A 27,143-nucleotide genomic window follows, 5' to 3' on the forward strand; every position below is an offset into this window, starting at 1 on the left:
CGTCATCAGGAAGCTGATAACCCAGGGAGTGCCAGGAGCTACCCCATCCTTCGTATAAGGAGGCCTCTGGTCCCTTCCCATGCTCATGTCTAACAGAACCACCAACCACGAGCATGTACCTTTTTAGATCTTTTTACCAACGACAAAACATGCTTAGAACTGATCAGTAGTTTAACTGACCATGCTACTTTTTCAACAACGAAGGCATTCAACTTTCCTTCTAGGGCAGCAAAGACTCTCACGGGGATCCTGTTTCTAAGGGAACTCAGTTCTGGCGTCTCACCGGAAGGTAAGAGAAAGGTGGAACATTCTGAACCCGGAGTATTCCTTTTCAACTTGTTTTTTGCTGCCTCATCATTGCGTATGTACACAGGCAGGTGCAACAGCCTACGTGTGGAGGTCAGAGGGGAGCCTGTGAAGTCGCTTCTCTTCTGCGTTGTGTGGGTTCTGGGGATCGAACTCCTGTCACCGGGCTTTGGTACCACGCTCCTTTGTCACTGAGCCATCTCTCCAGCCCACTAAAGCATTATTTTTTAAGTGACATTTTTTTTCTCTTGGCCTTTGTGATAAATAGCCTTTGATAGTTCTCACTATAACTTACCAGAAGGGAGAGAAGCTATTGTATAAGGAGCTGGCACCGTTCTAAAAGCTAGTTGGAGGAATCACATTTCTAGAGGCTGGGAATGAAAATAACCCTGCGAAGGCGCTGACTCACTGGTCTGGAATCTGGATTTTAAGCACCTAGCTGAACAGGCTGTCAATGGGCCCTCCCATTCCTCCCCACCACCACATATAAGGAATTCCTCATGAACGAGACCTTTGGTAGACTTTATTCCGAATTCCCTTTTGAAAAGCCAGGAGGTAATTCCGTCCATCCCCAGAGAAAACTTCAACAGCAATAGGCTGAAATGGAGAGAGAAAGTAAACGATGAAACAGATCATAAGAAACACGCTAACTTTCCCACTGTCAAGTTCCACAACGATGAATTTCTTGACTGGAAAATAGTTTAGACTCATGAATTCTCTGTAATATTAAGCCATGCAATCAAAGAAATCTCTTATTCTGCTTAAAGAAATCTTTAAAAACAGAATGATAAATAGTAACTTAAAAATTATGTTCTTAAAATGAGGATGTACTTTTTATAGGAAAAAGCAAAATGTTCACTTGAAGATGCATAATGAAGGCAGCACCAGAACCCAGACCGTGTTTAAGAAAACACAGACGCGTCCTAAAGTGCCGCGACCCTTGGGATGCTCGTCTCTAGGGCAGCAACATGGACGCTACGGTTATCACAACACCGATCCATTTAAAGCGATACATTTTCGGAACTGAGAAAGGGGGGAACATTAAGTGTGCCGCCCCTCACCTGCAGGAGGTACCTCCTCTTGTGCACCTCCTTGATGTCTTCGTAGGCAAAGATGCTGCATGTCCGCTTGAGCTGGCTGGGGCCCTGCCTGGCTCCCCGGGGGATGATCGGTTCGTGCATGCTACGAGAAGGAGGCAAACGAAACCCAAAGGTGGGTAGATAGACTCAGGGACCAATGAAGCATACACCATTTCCAACATAAGACCAGGAGGGGAGACGACTATCAGAACTTTGCGTTAGAAATATGATTAAGAGAATAATCTACCATCTCCCTGTGGACGAGGAAATCCCTTCGAAGATCATAACTCAAACATTTATTTTTGTTAGGACCAGCCTTGCTATCAAACAGCAGGGGGTCTAGGCCATCAACATACTCGGGAGCCCCCAAAACATTTTATTTCTTTCCAAATCAGAATAAAAAGCAAGGACGTAAAATATTTTAATATAGACCTAACTTTATACCAGGAGTCACAAAACATGGTTTTACTTGATTTTTCAAGAGTCACGAAACATAATTACAAAGTTTTTTTTATACAAAAGAAGGGCTCATGAAAGTCCCCATGTGCCTGTGACTGGTGAAGAAAGCGTCTGCAGTATCCTCTAGGAGCGCAGACAGACCCTGCCTCATTAACAGGAGTGTTAGGTGCTCAGAACGCTGATGCAGGAGACAAAAGACCCCATGTGTGTTCTGACCACAAAGTGATCCGTTAGCGGCGGTTACCGCGGGACTGGGAGAAGGGAAGGAAGATGGAGAAGAACCCGGCTAGGCATCCCGTGTGGGCCTCCGTCCCCCACTTCTGGGTCCTCCCAGTACAAGAGTTGGTTTTTGGTTTAGCGTTGTTCTTGAACGTGTTCCTACCGTGTGTGCCTGTGTTTAGGGGTGTACATGTGTGTGGTGTATATGCGCATGTGCATGCTGCAGGCACAGTGGAGGACTTCAGGAGGGCATTAGGCTCTACTTCACTCCCTGCCTCATCCCTTTGAGACAGGGTCTCTCACCGAGCCCTAGCCATTTCCCTAGCTTGGTCCCCACAGCACTGGGATAACATGCCTGTGGAGCCATGCTTGTGTCTTTATGTGGGTGCTGGGGATCAGAGCTCAGGCCCTCACGCTTGGGTAGCAAGTGCCTTTCCCCGCTCAGCCATCTCCCCACTCTGTATCGGTAATTTCACGGGCGATTGTACAAATTCAGAATGAACTTATGAATATATAGGTGCACTGGTTAGTTGGTCAGCTGCCACAGTGGGAGCCATCTGGAAAGACGGAATCTCAACTGTGAAAACATGTCCGCAAGAGTGGTCTGTGCGGAATTTTCTGGATTAATGTTTTCTGTGGGAGGGGCCAGCTCAGTGTGGGCGGTGCCATCCCCTGGGCAGGTAGGCGGTCCTAGGTTGTCTAAGAAAACAAGCTGAGTGTGGCCTGGGGAGTAAGCCAGGAACGGCGCTCCTCCATGGTTCCTGCATCTGCCCCTCCGTGGTTCCCACCCTGTCTTCCCTCAATGAGGGATTCTGACAGGGAAATGAAAGGCAAATTAACCCTTTCTTCCCCAAATCTGGTTATGCTGCTTATCACAGCAAGAGAGCAACTAACTAAAACACTAGGTTGACGACGATGGCTGCCACTTGGAATCTAACGCTAATAATGAAAAGACATAAAATGGAATATCATCTGATGAACAAGCACCCTTTTCTTTAGTGGAAATGGCAGTATTGGCCCGAGGCACACGTGAACTGGGAGATAACGTTACTTAGGACACAGGCTTGGGATTAAAAAGAAATACTGCAAATGTACTTTCTGTCATCTAAAGGCAGCTTTACTTCGTGTCTCTTCATTCATTTACTTACTTTGGAGGTAAAGTTTCAATGTCTCTTATTTCTCTGGTTGCTGTCATGGTAAATCCATCAATCACATAAAAATGCTCTTTCCCAAAAAGCAGCAGCCCCTCACTGGTATCCAGGCCCTGGACTCGAGCACAACGGTACATGTGCTGAATCTACAAAGAAAGTCACAAACATTCTTTCTTTAACTTTAATTTTTTTTTTTGGGGGGGGCTAATTTCTCTCTTGTGACTGTTACAGTAAGCCCCAAGCTAAGCATGTTAAACCCGAGTTCAAGCAAGCAAAGACAGCTTACACTCACTTCCGCTTGCAGATGCCTTTAGTGATTAGGAGACATTCACCCACATCACCCACTTAAGACCCAACTTAGGACCCGCTCCTATGCAGGAGCACCTGTGTTAGAGTCTGTAAGGGAGAAACCAGCTAGCTGAGGCTTTTGCTCTCGTGGAGGGCACAGAGTAAAGTCTGGCAGAGCCGAGGGTTGAAGTATGCACATGGAAAGATCAGGTCAGGCGAGACGACACTCGGCACATGTCCGCTAGAGCTTGTGAGTGACAGGAAAGCTCCTAGCTCTGCTGCTCACACGTCTGTAGATTTGCTCAGGGGGTCTGAATTTCTCGGAACCTCTGTTTGCTACTTTATTTCTAACATCAGCATGGGCTTGCCGTGGGGCTGACGTGAGATAAAGCCCAGCACCACGTCAGAACTGCCGGCTCTCTTCTCTTCCAGAGCTCACTCTTTCTCCAGATCCTCCCAGGAGCTACCATGGCTGAATGTGTCCCCACCTGGTCCCAGACTCTGCCAGGCTGTAAGGCCACTGGGGAGAGCCCAGCTTGGCAGGTGTTTGTCCCTCACAGGGTAGGTTACTGCGGCTCCCTGTGTGAGCACAGCTCCTTCCCAAAGGCTAGCAAACATTCCTTCTTGTTACAACTGATTTCAAGTCTGAGGGAGAAGTCAGCAACTAGATCAAGGTGGAACAGAGGTCAAGCAAATGTGAGCTGGAATGTAGTTCCTGCAGACGTGAAATGATTGCAGGAGACAATGCGCACGCCTGAGAGCGAAAGCTTGAGAAATGAACAGAAAAGTCCAGGTTGGTTCCCGGAGGGGAGGGAGTCAGCACCAGAAAGGGAAAAACGCTTCCCAAGGACACAAAGTTCTATGTGGAGTGGAGGGTCAGTTTTAGTGATGACCTTGTTATGGTGAGGCGATGTACTTCTTAGCATGACTGAATATTTCTATGTTTATAGACAGGAACACTGCATTATATCCTAAAGATGTACACAACTATTTGTCAATTAGAAGTAAAATGTAAAGATGAAAGCATTAATACATTTTCTCAAATATCTAAGTATAAGTCAATTTTATTGCACATCTGCATCAATTCAACAATAAAAGAGGTTCGTGGTGGTGGTGCACACCTTTAGTTCTAGCACTAAGAAGGCAGAGAGGCAGGCGGATCTCTGAGTTAGAGGCTAGCCTGGTCTACATGGAGAGTTCCAGGACAGCCACAGCTATGCAGAGAAAGCCTGCCTCGAAAAACCAACAAATAAACAAAGAAGTGGGCTGTTTGTAGGGAAATCTAGACACTAAAAATTATTTTAATTTTTTGAAATGTAAGTCTCAGGTATGCTAGTGTGGTAGTTTGAGAGAAAATGGCCCCCAAAAGGAGTGGGGCTATTCAGAGGTGTGCTTTGTTGAAATAGGTATGGTCTTGTGGGAGGAAGTGTGTCACTGTGGAGGTGGGCTTTAATGTCCCATATGTGCTCAAGCCACACTCAGTGTCCCAGACCACTTCCTGTAGTCTGTGGGTCAAGATGTAGGACTCTTAGCTCCTTCTCCAGCACCATACAGGTCTGTATCCTGCCATGTCACACTATGAAGATAATGGACTTCTGAAATTGTAGGTCCCCAATTTGATGTTTTCCTTTATGAAAGTTGCCGTGGTCATGGTGTCTCTTCATAGCAATGGAAACCCTAAGACAGCCAGGTTGTCCTCAAAGTCCTTAGGCAGCCAAGGATGATGCTGAACTCCAAAGTCTCCCACCTACACCTCCTCAATGCTATGATTCCAGCCGATACCACTTCATCCCATTTATTCAGGACCGGGGACTGAATCCAGGACTTCCCATATACCAGGTTAGGCACTCTACCAAATGAGCCATCTCCCAAGGCATAAACATGCATACATTTGTTTTCCCTATGGTGCTGGTGATGAAACCCAAGGTTCCATGCATGTTAGACACCTATTCCACCACTGGTCTCTGCCCTCAGCTTCTCGACTTACTTAAAATAACTATTGCAATGTAAATGGGGGATGGAGGTGGGGGTGGAGGAGAATGGGGTGGGGGAAGAGACGGACATCATAGGCACATGAGCTTTCTGAGTTTCCAAACGTTAAGAACACAGTGAGATAGCAGCATCCAGGTGACGATGCTGAATATTCCAGGGCCACAGGAGCCTCCCTCTCAGGCTATCTTCTGAATGGATGTATTTTCATAGTTACATGGTTTTTTTCTTTTTATAATTTCATTCAGAATTATTCAGAGCACAGATCTGAACAGTGTTGTTTTAATTATACACCAGCTTCTCATTACTACTTCTTGAAGTAGGTTAGATCTCAGGGGCTATATCAAGACTTAATACAACAGGCAAAAATAAGTATAGCCTTTGAGAAGGGTGATATTCAAATTCATGACACAGTAACCAATTTATCTACCTTTCTTCCTATAGCTAATGACTAGAGGAAGGGTTGTTGGTCTATTATGATCGGAATTGGATAAGGTAATGGGGTGTGGATAAGAAACAGTGCCTGAGTATAAACACGCCATCAGGAAGAGAAGATACAGGAGCAAATGATGCCAGTAAGCAGATACGCTATGGTACCCAACAGACGGGCAGTCTACAAGCATGGAGGGAGGGGCGTCTAAGGGAGGCTGAGTAGGCAAGTTTGCTGTGTGGGCTCCAGACTTCTGGACTAATGGACACACAGGAGTTACTAGCCTAGATGTTAGCGCAGTGAAGGGAAGGTGGGGGGGGGGCTGTCAGAAGAAACAGTTTGAGCCAAGTTCAGAGCTAACACCACAGTGAGGGCAAGGCGTGCACGCTGCAGACAGAGAGAACAGGGAGGCATGGCAGCCGGCTTCCTGTGAGGGCACTGATCAGCTGGTGTAGTTTGTACACGATGACTAGAGGTATGGAGATGCAGAGGGAAAGATGCATCAAGGCTGGATGCTTGCCTGCAGACCTGTGGAGAGGCTGTGGTCTAAGCACGGCACAGAGGAAGAGTGAAACGGGGTCAGCCGTGAACTCGGGTCCTGAGCGGAGTCTGCACTGTCGAGGGCAGGCAGGCAGAACCCGCATTCACCCTGGGCTCTGCTGCCTTGCCTACGATGCTACTTCAGCACACCCCCTCCTCGGGAGCACAGTACCTTCTCCCCTTCCTCCAACAGGCGCAGCAAGGTGGCATTGTCCGTTTTCTCCTCCTCTTCTATGGAGCTGCTCTCGGCAATCTGGTCTTGTAGCTGCTCCTGGGTCTCCTCGTCTCCCCCGTCAGGTGCAGACCGAGAGCGTTTCAGGGGAGGCTTCACCAGGCCTGCATACAGAAACCAACACAGCCACAAGGGGAACAGTTGAGTTTGAGAGTTGGCTATGGGTGTTCGGGTGGCCTCCTCAGGCCCACGAGCTAGAGCTTCGATCCTCAGTATGGTGATGGGGGTTGGGGGTGGAATATTCAGAGTGGGGTGTAGTAGGAAAAACTAGGTCATTAGGAGACACACCCTGGAAAGGGGTATTTAGACCCAGCCCCTTCCTATCTGTTTTGTGGCTGCCATGAGGTGAGCAGCTTTGCTCTCCCACGTGGTACCTGCTGTCTTGCCACAGACCTCAAAACGACAGTAGCCACTGGCCACACGAGAAGCCTCTAAGACCTCTACTCTCTCTGAGTCTGCCTGTCACGCAGTACCACAGCAGTCCAGGCTCCCTCACACACAGTCCCTGTTGGACAGTCTATAGGAGAACTCTGGAGAGCACAGACCAGCAGCACTGTTCCAGGGTCAGCAGCACAGGCTTGGGAATTAAACCCTACACAACTCTGGGAAGTTATTGCCTTTTGTGAACCATGGTTTTCTCCATTATGAAACTGGGAGGATTCTATCTAGCTCGGAGGTTTGCTGGAGGGCTAAATCGGATGATGAATGTGAAGACCTTGGGACCACAATCTCACACAGTCAGTTCTCAGGGAAGCCAGATGCTGAGCATAACTAGCGGCAAGAACGCCTTGTTTACAGACGAATAGCACTGGGGAGGCACTGTGAGTGAATGGGAAATGACAAGCCCCTGTCACACACCTAAGGATGGCACAACACAACGCATTATAACTCAGAGGGCTCATGGTGGCTGTGCCAACTCATTCAAAGTAGGAATGTGATTCTTCATACATGAATGAAATTAGTCAAGCCATGGGCCATGAGGAAGAGGAATAGAACTCTTTAACAACAACATAGGAAGAGATCATTCATTTGTAGATTAATTAAGAAAATGCTTTATTGCTTGTACTTGCATAATTTCATGAAAAATCACATTTGAAGAAATAAAAATAAGTGAGATCCTGAAATATTAGATGTTCTTAAAAATGTACTATAAATCACATACTCAGTTTCTTCATATCCCTTATTTGTGCCATCAAAAGTGACAGTATACGTGCTACCAACACTGCACTAGCATTTGGGGATGCATAAGTGACCCTGCGGAAAATCTTGTCCACTGAACACTGGTGAGCAGAGGCGCTGGCAGAGTATGAACAACCAGGAGACAGAGCCTCTGAGAACACCCATCGAGGGGCGGGGCTTCTGGCCGCATTACTTTCAGGTTAACGAGTCACAACCTCCAACTCCATGTCTAGTGTAACTTGTTGGATACAATTAGTTTTTAATCCATTGGATGTACGGCTTAGTTTTCTTTTTTCAAATTAATTTTAAGTGTTTTGACTGCATGCATGTCCGTACATCATATGAGTGCCTGATGCCCACAGAGGCCGGAAGGGAGCGTTGGATCCCCTAGAAGTGGAGTTACAGATGGCTGCTAGCCACTATATGCATGCTAGGAATCAAACATGGGTCCTCTGGAAGAGCAGCCAGTGCTTTTATCCACTCAGCCATCTCTCCAGCTCTGAAGTTTAGTCTTAATTTATTGACAATTTTAATATTAAATTTTAATCTACTTGCTTTCGATTTTAAAATTTTTAATTAAAATTCTTAATTTATACTTCAAGGCTTAGTTTTAAGAAAAAAGTTTTGAGTTTGTAGTCATTCAGACACTCAAAAAAAGTGAAAACAAAGGATTAATTTATGGATTCTATACATATTAGGTCTTCCTTTTATTCTAGGAACGGGTCAATGGAATAAGGGGAAAAAAAAGAATCTGTGGCTGGAGAGAGCGTTCAGTTGGTAAAGTGCTAAGCAAGGACCTGAATGACCGATAGCCCAGGCATATAAAGCTGTGTAGTGTTGCACACTTGTAGTCCTAGCACTGGTGTGGCTGAGAAAGGAGCATTCCCAGGACGAACTTGCTGGCAGTCAGCCTAGCAGAATCAGTGAACAATGACAGAGATCTCAGAGAACATGGTGGATGGCTTCTGAAGAGCTCCAACTGTGGACGACCTCAGGCTTTCACGTGCATGAGCACACACACGTGTACTTGCACCACACATAACTGTGTATACGTGCACATTCACACACCACAGAGAAGGAAACGATCTCTGCATTTGAGAAAACTCACACATTTAAACGAGATAAGCAGCAGTGAGGACAAAACCACTGTGCCTTGTGTGTGAGAGAAGCAAAGCTCCACCCCTGGGCAGGATCAGGATAAGGGCCAGAGTAGGATGTGGGGATGGGACCTGTTAGGTTCAGCTCCTGCATGTGCTGTAGGGAGGGGCGTAACCACAGACGTGGGAAACAGGTGGCCTTCCAGAGGCTAAATTTGAGATGACTCCCCGCAGCTACATTGATGATATTATCTAATAATTGTTTTAATTTTGTAATTATTTATTTAGCTGCTTGAAGTCGGGTTTCTCTAAGTGCTTTGCCAAATACAATGAAAAGTTATTGAGCCAATGGCTCTATGACTGACCTATACATCTACAGGGAACAGATCTAGTCTCTAGTTCTCATTGATACATCAATCTTGTGAGTTGAGTGTATATAGACATGCTTATAGTTGGACCCCTGTTTGCAAATGCTCATATTTTCATATGAAGTCACATGGAAGGAATGCTCCAAAATGATTTTAAATCAAAAATCAAAGAGGAAGCTGACCTTTGACCTTGGCAATGGTGTCTTCTCCATGCTCTGGTTCTTGCTGGGTGGCTTCCCCTTCTGAACTCTCTACAATAGCATCCTGAACAATGGCTGGGTTCCCAGAGGCCAGGCGTAAGTAGTATTCTTTACTGTCATAACTTATAGCTCTCCTGTACCGAGCAGGTTTCTAAGAAAGAACCAGAGAAAATGACTCAGAGTTATTTTCAACAAGTACAATGCAAGCTTGTCAAGACTTCCCTGCGTTCCTATTGTACACAGACTTTGCTTGGTCTAGATGACGAAACACTAAATACACAGACTTCCGGGTTAAGTTGCTCCATTAAAAACGCCACAGTCTGTGAAATGACAATATATTGAACAACACTGGCAGTTTTGTTCTTCCCAAGAGAAAGAGACCATGGTAACCAAACAGCATGTCTGGGCTGGTGAAGCTCCGTGTCAGTTCTGTGTGTGCTGACCTTCCGGGGCAGTACAGGAAAGCATGACCATCCTGAAGAGCGGTGGGCTGCAACAGGGCTGCCCAGTCTGAGGGGACTGAAGGGCGCTTGTTCCCTTGGGACAGTCTCAAGTGTTTCCTTTGGGACCTTGCAGGGAGAGCAAGAACTACGCAGTGCCTTTCCGTGGCCCTGGGTTTTACAGGACTCTGGACACAGCCCACACCTACCCATTTCTGCAGCCTGACTAGGCACAGAAGACACAGTCAACACTAGGTGGCACTCTCTGGCTGGCCTGCGGGATGAGCTGGTACCTCCTATCTGTATTATTGTCCGGTACTAACTGGTAACATCTAACTAAAGAACAGACATAACTTCATTCTGATGAAGAAATAGATACCTAGAAAGTCAATATTTTGGATACAACAGAACATTTTTTTTTTGTTTTACAGAATAATCTTTATCCTAAAGAGTTTTCCAATTGACCTAAACTTGTTTTCCTTCTTGATATCATATACAAGGACAAAGTAATGGTCAGAATCTCTAAAAATGTGTATGAATGTAGAGTGCTAAAATCACGATTAGACTTAGGCTTCAGATTAAAGATTCCAAAAAATGAGGAATCTGAAACAGACTTCCTCTTCAGAGAGCATTTTATTTCTCCTTTGTTATAAGCAAGAATATTCAATCTTTTTTTTTTTTAATTCTACTTTTTTTTTTTTTTTTCACATTCTTGTAACTGATTTCCACCTAGAATGGAAAACAAGTGTCTGGGTGGGGGAGATATTTAGGCTGAAATACTGAACGGATTTCCAGACAGGCGATACCTAACTGAAGCCACAATGGGCTTCTTTTAATTTGAGGCGTGGAGCCGGGGAAGTGAGATCTGTAAGCAAATTGGGGAGGGCCACACAGTCCAGAGAGATGGAAAACGTCACACTGCCCTGGAAAGACTCAGAAGATGCCGAGTGACCTCACGGGGGTGGGAAGTCCAGCTGATGGGCACACTAACAAGGAAAACAGTGTTCTTTTTCAATCAAAGAAGACAACTAACTTAGTACCTTTGTGGTTCTTCTGTATGAAGCAAAATGATCACATTCAACTCACTATTGCTTATACTTTATTAACACGGAGGAAAAGTTAGTAGACGGCAAGGAGCAGGAGGCAGTCACCGTGGCAACCCCACCCAAACTGCTAACATTGTAACAGATGATGGCCTAGTTAGTGATGGGCAAGGTAATGGATTAACGGATGCAGATTTGGTTACCATCTTTTCCCAAAAGGTGTTGGGGTCCATTTCTGTATCCATATTAAAAGTACTGAATCTTTTTGGAAAATAAACAAACAAAATGAAAAATGCATACCAATTAAAAATGTGATCATGCACTTGGTTTTTAGATTAATTTCTTCTGACTATAAAGCAATTTAATTGTCTTGCCCCCTTAGCATTTAAAGTAATGACAGTATATTTTAGAAAGCCGAGGGTGCCCGGCTGCCCATTACTAACAGGCTTCACAACTGGTTAGTCACGAGCGAAGCGGCACATGTTGGGTGGTGAGAGCCCCGCCTGTTAGTGAGCAGCAGAAACCCCTGCCAAGAGTGCCCAGGACAGCCGAGGACAGGAGGATGTCTCCGCACAACGGACAGCCCGTCTTCCACCCGAGAGAACTCACACAAGACTCAGTCAGTCTTCAACGTTAGTTAGTCTGCTACCATCTACCGTGCACTAAGAACAAAGCTGCAGGTGGTCTGCATTCTTTGGAGGTAACTGTGCTTTACCTTCTGAGCAATGACATCATCGGGTGTCTCGGGTTGTTTACTTGGGACCTCAGACTGAAAACAGGGTATTAAGTATAGACACATGAGGGGAAAAAAGCATATAAACATATCAAAACCAAAATCTTGAGGACCACAGACATACAGAAGATGCACTCAGCTCAAAGGGAATTAACGTGACCTACTCAGCTACTTACACAACCACGGAGCCTCTGTGGTTACTTCCTCCATGACCATGATCAGGGTTTTAAGTAAATTTAAACATACCACAAGTTTCAGTACCCTCAATTGACAGACATAAAAGTCACAAACAAAACTTCAGCAGGGCTGTTATCATGGATGACTTTACAAGGCTTCAAAATAACAAAACAAACATAAAGGTCAAGAAACAGAACCATGTGTTAGCTCGTGTCTTCCACGTTTCTTCCCCCCACGTTCCCCCAGACCTGTGTCGTAAACTGTCATCTACAATACCTCTACACATAAAACCAGGGCTGACTGATCGACATCCACCCTGCCTCAGAAGCCCAAACACAGTCCCTTCACTGTCTTACAGACAGAAGCTGGGAAAAGCACCAGGAGCAGGTGGATGATATCATCAGGCCAGGTAAAAGCTTTTCTGAAAAGTACTTTAGAATTAGCAGTTGGCTGATTGACAAGAGGCAATTCTGCTGGGCACATGGTGTAGTTTCTATGCAGAAACAGCCAGCGACAGGGAGGCAACAGCCAGCGACAGGGAGGAAACAGCCAGCTACAGGGAGGAAACAGCCAGCTACAGGGAGGAAACAGCCAGCTACAGGGAGGAAACAGCCAGCTACAGAGAGGAAACAGTCAGCTACAGGAGGAAACAGTCAACTACAGAGAGGAAACAGTCAGCTACAGGAGGAAACAGCCAGCTACAGGAGGAAACAGTCAGCTACAGGAGGAAACAGTCAGCTACAGGGAGGAAACAGCCAGCTACAGGGAGGAAACAGCCAGCTACAAGGAGGAAACAGCCAGCTACAAGGAGGAAAAAGCCAGCTACAGGGAGGAAACAGTCAGCTACAGAGAGGAAACAGTCAGCTACAGGGAGGAAACAGTCAACTACAGAGAGGAAACAGTCAGCTACAGGAGGAAACAGTCAACTACAGGGAGGAAACAGTCAGCTACAGGAGGAAACAGTCAACTACAGGGAGGAAACAGTCAACTACAGGGAGGAAACAGCCACTTACAGGGAGGAAACAGCCACTTACAGGGAGGAAACAGTCAACTACAGGGAGGAAACAGCCAGCTACAGGGAGGAAACAGCCAGCTACAGGGAGGAAACATCAGCTACAGGGAGGAAACAGTCAACTACAGGGAGGAAACATCAGCTACAGGGAGGAAACATCAGCTACAGGGAGGAAACAGCCAGCTACAGGGAGGAAACAGCCAGCTACAGGGAGGAAACAGCCAGCTACAGGGAGGAAACAGCCAGCAGGCCTTCCGAGCCCTCCTGCTCTCCAGGACTCCCATCTGAGGACTCCTGTCTTTATTTCCCTGTGGTAATCACGTCCTACCATGGTCCCTTCCCTAGGCAGAGCAGACCCTGGGTAGGGGCAGACTTTCAAGTACTTCACATGGTTTCAGTGGATCTTGTACTTTAAAAAAGAAAATGAAAAGTGCCTCACACCAGAGAATCGCCGTAATCTACATGGCAGTATTCCTACATCAGGACCGGTCTGGGTGCAATGTACGGTAAACTCTGTCAAACTCACTGAACTGACAGCAGAAGGAAAGACTGTCTCCGTTTTCAGTTTTGTTTTTTGAGACAAGGTCTCATTACACAGCTCTGGTGGGCTGGACATTCTCTATGTGGACTACACTGGCTCAGGACAATTCTCCAGCCTCTGCTTCCCAAATCCTGGAGGGTGGAGCTGCCATACCCAGCAGTAAGTAAAACCACTCTAAAGGTGTGTAACTCAGCGGTACGGCGACAGAGCAGACCGTGGCTTGATCCTAACGCTTGTGAACTTCAACGAATGCAAGATTTACCCCAACAAAAAGTTATAAAAACACTGAACCCAAATTCATAATAAACAGAACTGTTTTAACATGTGATCAATATTGAAATTAATAAAGAGGAAAAGCCCTGCAGGATAGATACATGATAAATCAACAACATGGACCAGGTACTGGCCTCGAAACTCTGTATCTGCTGTCTGTTCTACTACAGAGGCCCAGCAGGGAGGTGGGCAGTACACACTCAACATGTGTACAAGTCAGTGCTGCGTTCCACACTTGCTCATCCACTCTTGACTGAGCTGACTTTCAATAGTGAGTCCAGAAGTGACTGGCAAACATGAATACCACGCCAACAAGACGGCATTACCACAATTCTCTTTACACAGAAAAAGTATACTAAATTATTATAATTATGGTCCTACAGAAATTTTTCACTCAAAATTTCTAGAAAATACTTTTATACCTTTTAACTTTACTATCTCTAAAACATGCTGGTGATGGACTTTCCCAAATGAGCCGTTTACTTTCGAGTCCTAGGAGATCTACATGAAAATATCTATGAGCCAGCTACCAGAGACTCCCTAGTCAGAAAGGGAAATGTAAAATAAGTCAGCTTCCTGCCTGGAGCTACCCCATGTTAACAGGTATGCAGCTAGTTCTTACCACACTGATGTCTGCAAAGAACAGCAGATTTATTTGAAGTTCTTAATTTGAAAAACAAGAAGCCTATACAATTAAAACTAGTGTGGTACTTAATGATGCATTTTAAATGGCAAAATACAACCTAACTTAATTTTTAAAATACTTAGTCATTTTGTGTGTATGTGTGTGCACGCGCATGTGTGCATGTGTAGTATCACATGCATCCCAGTGCATGTGTGCAGGACACAGGACACCTTGCCAGAGTTAGTTCTCTCCTACCGTGAAGGTTCAGGGGTTGAACCCAGGTCACCAGGTTCTTGGTAAGCACGTTTACGTGCTGGGCCACCTTGCCAGGCCAGGATCTTGTTTTCTTGATTGAGGACTCAGAGTTATGAATCCAGGTTTTTCATTTCATCATAACCTATGCTGACTTCCTATCATCGGCTGTGAGGATACACAATCCACACGGCACCACCATTCAACGCAGCTCCTTGCATTATGGGAAGTGCCCCCTCCCCCCAAAAAAATAGTCACTGTGCAGAGAGGGTCGGTTTTGACTGAGTTCTTCCAAAACAGTAATTATTCAGGTTTGCTTGTTAGAATAATTTTAGTTGACAAGACTTAAAAGCTTTCAAGCCTGCGGCCCACGGCCCACCAAAACATATGGTGCATTCTGGAAACAAACTTCAAAGTCAGACAAGCAGGTAAACTATTTTAAGATATCATACGCTGTATTATCAGGGCTGGAGAGCCATCTGGGTGGGGGCTGCAGGGAGGACTCGGCCTCTGTCCCTCACAGCTACATGGCGGCTACAACCATCCATTACTATAGTTGCAGGGAACATGACGCTCTCTTCCAGCCTCCTAAGATACCAGGCACGCACGCGCGTGCGCACACACACACACACACACACGCACGCGCACACACACACACACACACACACATCGCACATAAATACACATAGGCAAAACACTCATTCAAATAAAATTCACACCTGTGATCTCAGCGCTTGAGAAGTGGAGGCAGGAAGAGTTTGCATTTGAGGTCAGCTTGGGCTCTAACGAGACTCCGTCTCAATCTGCCTCCCCCCAGACAACCTCCTTGCCCCTTCCTCAGAGGTTTAATGAACAAGATATAATAAACTACAGAAATAATTGCTAATTTATAACAGAAAGATCTAAAATAGAATTAGCTTTTTAATCATCATTGTATTCTTCAGCTTAGAAACAAAACGACAACCGACAACCGACAACCACTTCTGATAAACAAGGTCTGCCCGAGCTCCAGCCAAGTCCGTTCTGCCTGTCAACAGTCTCCAGGAGCAGTTTTCTGGTTGATACAACCTGTTAACTGCAAGTGCTCTGGCTGTGTTTTATATGTGGGAGGCAATGAATTCAGAAAGTTGAAAGAAGGGTCAAGTGAAGTCTACGTCTAAAGACTTGAAGTGGCTGAAGGCAGGTGCACTTACTCTAAGGATATGGCGCTCACACTTCAAGAGAGCACACCTCTATGGCTCTCTCCAAACCCACCCCACCCCACAGTGTCCTATTTGCATCCCACAGTCCTCCTCTTAGAGGAAAGGCTCTCCCATGCCATGTTAACTATAGGACCCGGAAAACTGGCTCTTACCCTTCTTAGCGGATATCTTTCAATTTTAGTTTTATTATTTAGGTTATCATACAGTCTATCTATCCATCCATCCATCTACCTATCCATCCATCCATCCATCCATCCATCCATCCATCCATCCATCCATCCATCCATCCATCCATCCATCCATCCACCCATCCACCCACCCACACACATTTATACTTTGCTCATCTCCACACACATTAAACTGGCTCCCTCACTCCCTCATACCCATCCTCCAAAATTTTTGGTTCCCTGACAGTAGAAAAACTTCAGACTTAAGGAAATTTTCCTCGATGTTGGCTGAACAGGAAGCAATGAAAAATCAAACCTATAACTTAAAGGGGGCAGAATACTGGTGGTCCCGTAGCTCAGCGTTTAACTACGAGGCATTCCGCAACGGAGATGAAACCTAGTCAACAGTTTCTGTGTAGAATAACTCAAGGGTGACGATGTCGTCTAGCATGGCCTCGAACTCCTGAGCCTCCAGCCTGTGGCTGCCCGGTGATGTGATTACAGTCCTGCACCACCACACAGAATGGAAGTTGTCATGTGATCTGAGTACTAGGGGGCTGGCTGGTCTAGGCTCATGCTGCACCCTACATTTTAACAGCTCTAACCTTTCATAAGTTAACTGGTTCCATGTGCGGAACACAGGGTAGTACTAACTGGACCTCGGAGGGCTCCCGTGAGCCTTAGATGAATGAAGCTGCTCTAACTTGCTCTGTGGAGCATCTAAGTGACTGCTTTGCAGACACACTCTGGTGCAGCTCAACAACAGGTTGCATGCTCCATATAATAAAAGTGAATATGCAGTGCCTTTCAAAATGATCAGATCTTAAATTATTACAACCAAAGTGAAAATGATTCATTTAGAAAAGTTCACCATATCCCAGGTTAACTTTTGACTTGAACATGGTATGTGTAACACAAACTCTGTATTCTATAATTGTCTCTCCCTCCCACCCACTCCTTCACTCGATGTAAACAAGCCAACATTTCTCACCTGCCTTGTAGTTTCTAACACACAATCTGTCTGTCAAAAGCCTAGCTCCATATGGTACATTCTTGCCGGGAATGCTTCTTCAGCTCTCACAGGCTGGTGGGCTCCCCTGCTTGGGTAAAAGGTTTAGGTACTGTTCTGGCTAGTCTTATATCAGCTGGACACACAGCTAGTGTTGTCTGAAAGGAGGAAATTTCAATTGAGAAAATGCCTCTCTAAGATGTGGTTGTAAGGCTTTTTCTTAATTAGTGATTGATGGGGAAGGGCTCAGCCCATTGTGGGTGGGGCCACCCCTGGGCAGGTGGTCCTGGGTTCAGCAAGCTATGGAAAGTAAGCCAGTAAGCAGCACCCTCCACGGCCTCTGCATCAGCTCCTGCCTCCAGGTTCCTGCCCTGTGTGAGTTCCCCTCCTGACTTACTTGAATGACTATGATGTGGAAATGTAAGCCAAATCAACCCTTTCCCCCCCAGCTAGCTTTTAGGTCATGGTGTTTCATTACAGCAATAGAAACCCTAACTACAGACACATATGAACCTTGAATATCTTTGTTTTCCCAATACTGAAGTTTTCATATAATTGTATAAATTAATAAGACTGTTCAAGAAGAAAGTATAAATACAGTAATGTGTATTATAGCTATGAGAAAAAAATAACCCACAAGTGTATGCCTCACTTAAAGCAAAATCCTGAGCTGATTTCATGTTACATCTACGTTATAGCTTAGAATCTTGATTAATTTTGTTGTTAGACAGTTTCTGCGTGGCACGTATTCTGACTGCCCCCTCCCTGCACCCTCCCCTTCCCCCGCTTCCTTGATCCTGCCTGTCCTTTCCTCAGGTTGATGGCTTTTGGATGTATTTTAACTGGGAAGCTCGGCATTTCTGAAAGCTGTTAAAATAAATGAACACTCACTTAAGCATTGTATCAGGTTGCTGTAGGCTTTAACCCTTAAGGAATAATTGGAGGAAATAACCAAAATTTAAAGATTACTGCTCTGCTCTCACAAAAGCAGGTGCTACAAGAGTCTGCAAAATATGGGGAGGGTGTCGCTGTGTTCGCAATGTGTCCGCATTGAAGGCACAGTGCTTTAAGGCACAGTATGGTGTTCTTGATGGAACTAACAGCTTTGAGAAAAGCAGGGTTTAAAGAACTATTTTCAATAATCTTGATGATTAGTAGAGTCTAAGATCCTTATTCTCCTAAAAAATATGGTTACTTCACATTTGACCACTTTTGTATCGAGCACATGAAACCCTCACCAATCCTGAAACCTCTAGTTCCTCTGCGCATACCTTATCTGCAAAGCGTGGTCAGTGCCCCACTACAGCCGGGTCACGCCCGGACTCCCTGACCTGCACACTCCCTCTGCTTGTGAGCTTGGCTACCTCAGATGCCGCACTGGGGGAGGGGGGGACTCTCTGCATCTCCCTGATTTCCCTCAGCACGTCTCCAAATACACCCTGGTGTTAACAGAAGACAGCACTCCCTCCCTGTTACAGTCTCAGTGTTCATCCGAATAGGATGTTTATCTGCGGATGGCCACTGATGCTGACGCTCAGGCCTGCATTCTAGGCAGCATTAGAACGGGGGTTGAAACCACTGAGTTCAAGATGAATGGAGCCAGGACTCCCACACGAGAGACAAGAGCTGGTGCTGGGGGCTTCCTCGGTGGCAGACACTCCTCCCTTAGCATTCCCCACCGACGTAATCCTCCCAACAGTCCTATGACGTGGAACTCGTTTCCCAATTTTAAACATAAACAACTAAAGAGGTTCTATAACACGTAACGTGTGTCCTGCACCCCTCATGGGGATGTCACTGGTTCTGCAGACACAGCCCTCCAGTCACAGTTAACCAACAGGTAACCAGCTAGCAAGGAAACACGAGCGTGAAGAGCTGGAGAGAGCCATCGTACAGGCGGACGTGTACTCACCGTCACGTTTGTCTCCTGCTCTGTTTCCGGCACGTAAGGATAGTGGTTGTAGAACATGTCGTTGCGCACCATTTTCTTCCTCATCCGGCAGGGCCCCTCCGTCATCTCTAACATCCATTTGTCTAGATGGGAGCCAATGGGGGGGCCCCATAGCCCCCGTTCCCGCAGCAGCTCGCACTCGATCTGGCACCATTCCTCAGTCACGTACTTCAGAGCATTCTGCTGACGCTGCAGAGAAAGAGGCCAGGGTGGTTTCCCAACAAGAAAAAACAAAAACACAAATAGCTTGAAATGAAGTTATAATTGGGAGACAAACTCAGTCCAACTCATTTCAGTAAATATAAGTCATATTTTATGTATAGTTTAAGGAAACAAAGCTAACAGTTTCATGAGAAGTGGGGTTTGCGATGACCCAAGAATGTGACATTTAAAACAGAGAGCAAACATCACACCCAAAGGTGCCATACACGCCACTGCTAGGGTTATGGATGCTCACCTCCTGATATTCCTTGTACTGTGTGTCCACCAGGTCACGCACAACAGCGATGTGTGTAAACATCCACTGGGAAATCTCCTAACAAACCATAAGAAAAGAGCCTTAAAATTTTCTTGATTTCTTTGGGGGAAAAAAAATGAGCTAACAGTGCCTGCAGTAAGTTCTGAAGAGAAGAGTTAAAATTGGGAGCCAACTAACTCTAAGAGACCAGTGTGGCCTAGATTCTTCTTTAGCCAAGTAGGGCGAAGTACACTATAGTCTGATACTTCCCAGCACCATTCCCTTCGCTTTTCCGTAGGGATGGATTCCCAGGGCATTCCCTAATCCCCTCCTGCACACTCCTCAGAAGCCCAGTGTGGCACACGGAGGATGGGCACATGCCAGCTCTTTCAGACCTTCTTCACACTGCCACTGGCTTAAGGGTTGTATGAGGATGAAGGGTGAATGGAGGAGGTACATAAGATTAAAACAAACCAATCACAAGCATTGGCAACTAGATGATAAACACGCCTCTGTTACTCCTTAGAATTTCTATATTATCACTGCGGGTATTATTCAAAGTCAGAAAATTGTGAAAAAAATTTAACAGGCTATCGGTCTCTGACTGTCACTTGGGTCCAGTTATGAAATGGATATACATACTCAGTGCTATGTGCATTTTACAAAATGAAGACACTCTGGAATCTGTCACTTCTCTCTTCTAAAGCAGAACATAGAAAAGTTCTATATCAAACTTGCTTGCATATGTTAGCAGTATTATAGAAAACATCGAAACTACACCTGGAGTTATAAATCCTAAAGGTAGGAACCATGGCACCAACCCTCGTACCTGGGTGGAAGGATTGTGTTTATGAAGGCCACTTTCCTTTCGATTTCTTCTTGACCCTGTCAGTTTGGAAAGACCGAAGCCACTGCTGACCCGGGACAGTTTGGATTGTGTGGTAGGCACCAAGGCTTCTCCTCGACTTATGCATTTCTTTTCATGGGCTGTAAAATTAAAATTTGGCAACTATACAATTCATCATGTATTTATTAGTCCTTGACTATTTCATGTGGTTACACATCACAATTATCTCCCCATCATCCATGATTCCCTTCCTGGATCTGCAGCTCTCAGTGGTCAATCACAGGCTGAAAATATGACTGCAGTGCAACAAGAAATTCAATTGTGAAAGTCAGACCACGTTCATGTAATGTGAGCGTGTCTACCACAGTACAAGGCTATTGCTGTTCTATCACGTAATGTGAGCGTGTCTACCACAGTACGAGGCTATCACTGTTCTATCACGTAATGTGACTGTGTCTACCACAGTACGAGGCTATCACTGTTCTATCACGTAATGTGAATGTGTTAACACAGTACAAGGCTATTGCTGTTCTATCACGTAATGTGACTGTGTCTACCACAGTACAAGGCTATGGCTGTTCTATCACAGAATGTGAATGTGTTACCACAGCACAAGGCTATGGCTGTTGTATCACATAATGTGACTGTGTCTACCACAGTACAAGGCTATTGCTGTTCTGTCACAGAATGTGAATGTGTTACCACAGTACAAGGCTATGGCTGTTGTATCACAGAATGTGACTGTGTCTACCACAGTACAAGGCTATGGCTGTTGTATCACAGAATGTGAATGTGTCTACCACAGTACAAGGCTATGGCTGTTGTATCACATAATGTGAATGTGTTACCACAGCATAAAGCTATGGCTGTTCTATCATGTAATGTGAACGTGTCTATCATAGTACAAATCTATCACCGTTCAATTTCACTAAGCAGTGTGGACAGTGAGAACCTTTGCTGTACAGTGTGCCTGCACCCGGGGCAGAAGCTGCAGGGTCTCTGGGCCTCCTTACCCAAATGATTCTGCCAGCATTTCAACCCAGCCTCTTCGATGAGTGGCCGAGCGGTGGCTATGTCCACGTGGCCCCTGTCGTTCACAGGCAGGCTGACTCTGAAGAGCTCCTCCAGGACTTGCTTCTTACTGTGGATCAGCTCCGTCCAGACTCTGTTGACAGCTTTGATGAGAAGCTGACGCCCTTGAGAAGGGAAAGAAAGAAAAGGCTCCAGAGAGAACACAAAGGCCGCTCTTCTCCCCAAGCTTTCCATCTTGGAATTTGAACTATTGTATTCAATTGTAAAACAAAATTTTACCATTAGATTATTGTCAGTTCAACGAAGAGAATTACTTAATTTAGACAAGCCAAAGTTAAGTATTGTATATGTGGAAAACATTTTAAAAAATCTTTAGCCAGGTGGTGGTGGCGCACGCCTTTAATTCCAGCACCCAGGAGGCAGAGGCAGGCAAATCTCTGAGTTCGAGGCCAGCCTGGTCTACAGAGTGAGTTCCAGGACTGTTACACAGAGAAACTTTGTCTCAACCCCCCACTATCTTTACATCCATGTGAAAATGATATACGGTTCATTTATAAAATTCAAAATTACAAGCATTTATGGACCAGCTCCCAGAGAAGGATCGGTATCTCAGACTGTCCTTTACCCCCAACCGAATCCACGGCCGTCTGTGCTACTCAAGTACTGTGCCAGGCCTACAGCCTCAGGCCCTGAAAAGCAATTTTTACTTTATTTTCTTTCTATAGATTAAACTTAGAGCACAAAACGAGAGGGGTCATCATGGCACCTTCAAACACACAGGTAATCTTTATTCAAGCCTCCCACGTCCCCCCTCTTGCTGGCACTCTTCCTCCCCCTTGGGGACTCCCCCACCCCCAGTCTGTTTTCACGTCACATGCACCCTGCCTCACTCTTCCCACCTTATTCCCTTTTACGATCTCTCCCTGTTCTCTCATGGTGACCCCTTTAAATCTCACGACCTCAGCTTTTCCATTTGTCTGCCTCTCACACATATGCACACATGTAAATCTAGATTCCACATGAGAATAAACAGGTAGTATTTCTTTCTGAGTCTGACTTATTTCACTTGACAACGATTTTCCAGTATCATCTTTTGGCAAGATTTCACTTTTCTTTATGGTCAACAAAATTCTATCATGCATATGGACATATTTTATTTTCTAGGCTGGTTCTGTTTCCTGGCTATTTTGTGTAGCAGAAGAGCACAGACATGAAAGTGGATGGGTAAATATCTCTAAGTTAGCTGACTTGGATCTCTGGGTGTACACCCAGGAGAGGTACAGGTAAGGTAGCTCTATTTCTTTTTTCTTTTGAGACAGGGCTTCACTATGCAGCCTTGGCTATTGGCCTTGAACTTTCAGACACCTGCCTGCTTCTGCCTCCTGAGTACTGGCAGGAAAGGTGTGCACTACCATAACTGGCTTCCTTTTTTAGTTTTTTTGAGGAATTTCCACACCCACTCTCATGGTGGCTGCATCGGTTTATACTCCCACCAACAGCAGCTCGCCCATCCATCCTTAGCAAGCCTCAGAATCCCTCTGAGTGCTCGTGATAGATGGCCAGTGTCAGCCCTTGGAGATGACAGGGGTCGACAATCTCCAGTCTTAGGAGTTCCAAGAGAGACCGAAGATGCTGGTCTATGGAGCACCCTGCAGGAACAAAGTCTCTAGACTTCCAGTTCCGGTGGTGGGTGAACTTCAGTTTGGGGGGATCAAGACGTTTTGGTAGAAGACAGAAGTACTGATTGCTTAGATAAATGAATAGGGAAGAATTGAGTTCTAGCCTTCCCCAGGATCAGACCACACATAATGCCATCCCATGAAATTGCTGGGAGATATACACTATGGAGTGATCTCAGCTTGGACCTAGAACACATGAAGTAAGAAATCAATCTACACAAAGGCTTCAATACACGATGCTTATAGGACTGAGAAAAATGAGATTCTAAAAGAGAATAAGATGTGGGAACCTGAGGCAGGAGGATCACTGCCATCTCAGGGCTTGGTTGAGGCACATAGAGTTTTCAAGGTCAGCCTAGGTATACAATGAAACCTTGTCTCAAAAATAAACACATAAGCAAAAAGACCAAGCGGTACCAATGACAACCTGCCTCCAAAGACATCTGCCTCTAATGGGGACGTGCCAACCTAAGCAACAGGCACTTTTCTTTCTAGAAAATGCCAAGCTGGTATCTGCAGCACAAATGCCATCAACTTCGGGCTCACTATTTTACTCATCTTGGCATTCCAGATGGTCTGTGTGCAGGTTGGTGAGGGGACAGGTTGGATACGTTAGTGGTTGTTGAAACCAACGTTATGTCTAAAAGCTGGAGATGAACAACAACACATCCACAACCAGTGAGGGATGGTTACCTTCACTGATATCCTGGCTGTAGCCTCCGTCCGGTTCAATGTCTGAGGGAATCATGATGTGCCACGTGGTCATGCGTGCTTCTGCTTCCAGACCAAATCCTTCCACGTTGCTGAAACATTCAAACCAGGGTCAAGTAGCTGAAGAAACAATTAGAGCTCAAAGCTGTCACGACCATGAATTACCCTGCAGACACGTGTAAGCACTGGCCCAGCACCTCACTCCACTACTGGCAGACAGACATTCAGCAGATACAAAAAGAGGGCTCCCCGTTTAACACGAAGGTGCCATTTTTAAGGGGTGAGCTCACAGATGCACTTGGCTACACATAGCTCAAGTGTTTTTTTTTAGGGGGTCAAGACTATCATGTAACATTTAAGGATTTTAGATTAGTATTAACAGCTTTATCTTAAATTTACAAAGAGGTCACTTCTCTAAAAATGCTGTTGCATGTCAGGGTCCTCTCCAGGCTGTAGCTCTCTCTCTGTTTCATTTGCAGCTGCCCTAGGAGCCAAGCTCTTGCCTCCTGGAGGTAACCACACACACGGTTCTCCCTAACACCGCAGTAGATGGCCTACACACAAAGTCCCAGCAGTATTCTTACAGCCGTGTTGTCTCGTACTGCTTTGGGAATTTTGTCTTTGAATCTTACCGGTCTTTGGTTTGTACACTCTGGTTTCTGGTTTTGTGCTTTTGTGGGTTTTACTTGTGTATGCACGTGCCTGTGTGTTTCTTGTGTTTCTCTCTATTTTCTTTTAATTCTGGTTTGTTTGGTTTTTTTACTAGCTTGTTTGATTTTGAGAGAGAGAGACAGAGAGACAGAGAGCGAGAGAGAGAGACACACACAGAGAGAGAGAGAGAGAGAGAGAGAGAGAGAGAGAAGGTGGTAGTTGGGTTGGTGGGGAGAATCTGGGAGGAGTTGGGAAGGAAAACCATGACCAGAATCTATTGTATGAAGACAAATTTTTTTCAATAAAAAAGCAAATATCTTTTTACAATTATATGAATTACATATGGTTATTATTAGCAAATTTAAAGATGTAAAAGTAAATCAAAAGAAAAAAATCCTCATTATTGCTGCTGAAACGCAACACTCGCCCTGAACCTTTTTCATAAAGCAGTAACTAAAACTAATTAAAAGGAAAAGGAACATAAAGGAGTTCTGATGCGATGTTATTAAAGACAACAGGGCAAACGGTATCAGAGAAACTTACCTTCCAACATGTAGATTAATCAGGCAGTGAGCAAGACAGCTAATGAATTCTTGGTCGTGGTTGCCGGGTCCAAGGATCAAGTTCCGGTTTACAGTAAGGACCCTGAGTGAATCAAGGAGAGCTACTTGCTGAGGGACAGTTTTGTGTGCCCGTGAGAACTGGTACAAGATGGTCCTATTGAGGCAGTGGTAAACGGCATCCAGCGACAATCCCTGAGATCTTCGCTTTGACTAAGGAAACGAAAGATGGTTTTAGTAACGGGACAAAACTGTAAAGCCCGTTGTCAGGCTCAGTCCTGAGAGTACTTAGCTGAAAAATACTCAGCTCTTGCTACATGGATTCGGAAACCGATGAGACACATCAATGCAATTTAAGAATGAAGCGTCTTCTACAAACAGCCCCAGTGAGAGGTGTGCATGCCTGTGCTGCCGTGTGGCCTCCCTGATGTCACACAGATGTCACCGCGGAGGAAGAGCGGACCAAGCTACCTTTGTTAGGATGCACGATCTCTACAGCAACTGAAGAAATTCCGCGGATGTTAGTGAGAGCTGTCCTGGTGTGCTGGCTTCAACCCTCACCTGAGAACTGTCTCTTCCGCTTAACTACAAGGGCACACCTTCAGAGAGAATGCTACACTCTTACACTCTACCATATACCAGCTGAACAGGTACAGGGCAAGTGTTGCAGTTTGGCATAGAGATGAGAATCTTCTCCCTTTACTTTTTACATCTTTGAATTTGTTAATAATCATCACATGTCATTCATGTCATTGGAAAAAGAAATTTGCCGTTTTTTTTTTTAAACTGAATTTTTTTTCCATCATACTATAGATTCTGACCTTGGTTTCCTCTCCCAAGTACTCCCAGATTCTCCCTACCCACTCAACTACACACCCTTTCTGTCTTTCTCTTTAGAAAACAAACAGGCAAACAAACAAACAAAATCCAAACCAGAATAAAAACAAAACAACACTGTGGTGATATATTGTGTATCAAATAAAGCTTGCCTGAAAGACCAGAGAGACAAAGGAACAAGCCACAGCTACTTCTCATCTTGCCAACTCCACGAATCCTCTGACTGAATATCTCTGAGTCCTCAGCCGAAAGGGGTTCAGCTGAAAAAGAACTCTAGTTCCTGTCTCCTCACACCTTACATACCCAGCTATCACTTCCTTCCTAGTGCTGGGATTAATGGTGTGTGTGCTTCACAAATACTGGTAGCAAAGACATGAGATCTCAAGTGCTGGGATTAAAGGCGTGTGACTCCCAAGTACTGGGATTAAAGGTGTGTGCCACCACTGCCTGGCTCTGTTTCTCTCCTAGACTGAATCAATCTTATGTAGTCCAGGGTAGCTTTGAACTCAAGAGATCAAGATAAATCTCTGCTTCCCGGGTGCTGGCATTAAAAGTGTGTGCCACCACTGCCTGGCCTCTATGTTTAATCTAGTAGCTTGTTCTGTCCTCTGATCCTCAGGCAAATTTTATAGGGTACATAATATATCACCACAAAACACAAGTAACACACACACACAAACCATGAACACACAAACAAAACTCATAAAAACACAAACTCAGAAACCATAATATACATGGAAAAGTATTCCCACTTTTTTACACTGTAAAGTAAGTAAGATGTGTGCCAAGTGACCAATGCTCTTCAGTCAAGCATGCATGGGGTAAATGATATTCTCAAAGAAATATAGGTATCAATAAACTGTGGAGGCCAGCTGATGAGGGAACATTTCCTCAGTGGACGCTCATGCCCTGTAGTCTTCATACAATGACACTATAAAAGCTTATTGAGTCGTATCAACTTAAGGTATGTGAAGTGCCTGGGCTGGGCAGGCTTGGCAGGAGAAGGATCAGTTTGAAACCTAGGCACCTTCGTAAGCAGAGCACTGGCAGCAGTCAAGGGAGGAGGAGGAGTCCAGACACGTACTTCTCAATTCATTCTTACAAAGCTTGGGTATGTCAAAGGTCAATATTCATTATCCTATTAGTTACACCTACTTCCAATAATTTTGACAGCATAGGAAAAAGTTTATCAGAGAAAAACGTGCTCCACAGTTAATAGAAACGATGGATTACCTGTGCAATGAGTTGAATTATAAAATCTATAAGAAGCTTAGATTCTTTGTTGAACATGCCTTGCCAAAGCTTGTCCACCACACGCTGTGTGAAATAAAACACGTTGTTCACCAGCACCTGGTAGCTTCCTCCACTGGTAATGGGCAGAGATGCATCTTCCCCTAAATCCCAAAG

The 27,143-nt window shown here is 45.2% G+C and overlaps 1 protein-coding gene across 13 annotated transcripts in view; it reads right to left on the bottom strand.

Moving 5' to 3' along the window:
- The window catches only part of Wdfy3 (WD repeat and FYVE domain containing 3), a 253,981-nt gene that overhangs the window by 37,667 nt on the left and 189,171 nt on the right, over nucleotides 1–27,143 (bottom strand). For 10 of the 13 annotated variants that reach the window (XM_076546791.1, XM_076546794.1, XM_076546795.1 and 7 more), the window contains 13 exons: nucleotides 26,970–27,130; nucleotides 24,883–25,112; nucleotides 23,671–23,780; nucleotides 21,280–21,462; nucleotides 20,249–20,406; nucleotides 19,420–19,497; nucleotides 18,924–19,151; nucleotides 11,736–11,789; nucleotides 9,520–9,688; nucleotides 6,634–6,797; nucleotides 3,212–3,360; nucleotides 1,368–1,488; nucleotides 818–903 (listed from right to left, as the gene is read on the bottom strand). In XM_076546791.1, coding sequence (XP_076402906.1) covers nucleotides 818–903; nucleotides 1,368–1,488; nucleotides 3,212–3,360; nucleotides 6,634–6,797; nucleotides 9,520–9,688; nucleotides 11,736–11,789; nucleotides 18,924–19,151; nucleotides 19,420–19,497; nucleotides 20,249–20,406; nucleotides 21,280–21,462; nucleotides 23,671–23,780; nucleotides 24,883–25,112; nucleotides 26,970–27,130 — 1,891 coding nt within the window. The remainder of the gene's footprint in view (nucleotides 1–817; nucleotides 904–1,367; nucleotides 1,489–3,211; nucleotides 3,361–6,633; nucleotides 6,798–9,519; nucleotides 9,689–11,735; nucleotides 11,790–18,923; nucleotides 19,152–19,419; nucleotides 19,498–20,248; nucleotides 20,407–21,279; nucleotides 21,463–23,670; nucleotides 23,781–24,882; nucleotides 25,113–26,969; nucleotides 27,131–27,143) is intronic. The other 3 variants (XM_076546790.1, XM_076546789.1, XM_076546787.1) reach the window with 1 other exon arrangement.

Source organism: Peromyscus maniculatus, chromosome 10 (genome assembly GCF_049852395.1).
Source record: "Peromyscus maniculatus bairdii isolate BWxNUB_F1_BW_parent chromosome 10, HU_Pman_BW_mat_3.1, whole genome shotgun sequence".
NCBI classification, from domain to species: domain Eukaryota; kingdom Metazoa; phylum Chordata; class Mammalia; order Rodentia; family Cricetidae; genus Peromyscus; species Peromyscus maniculatus.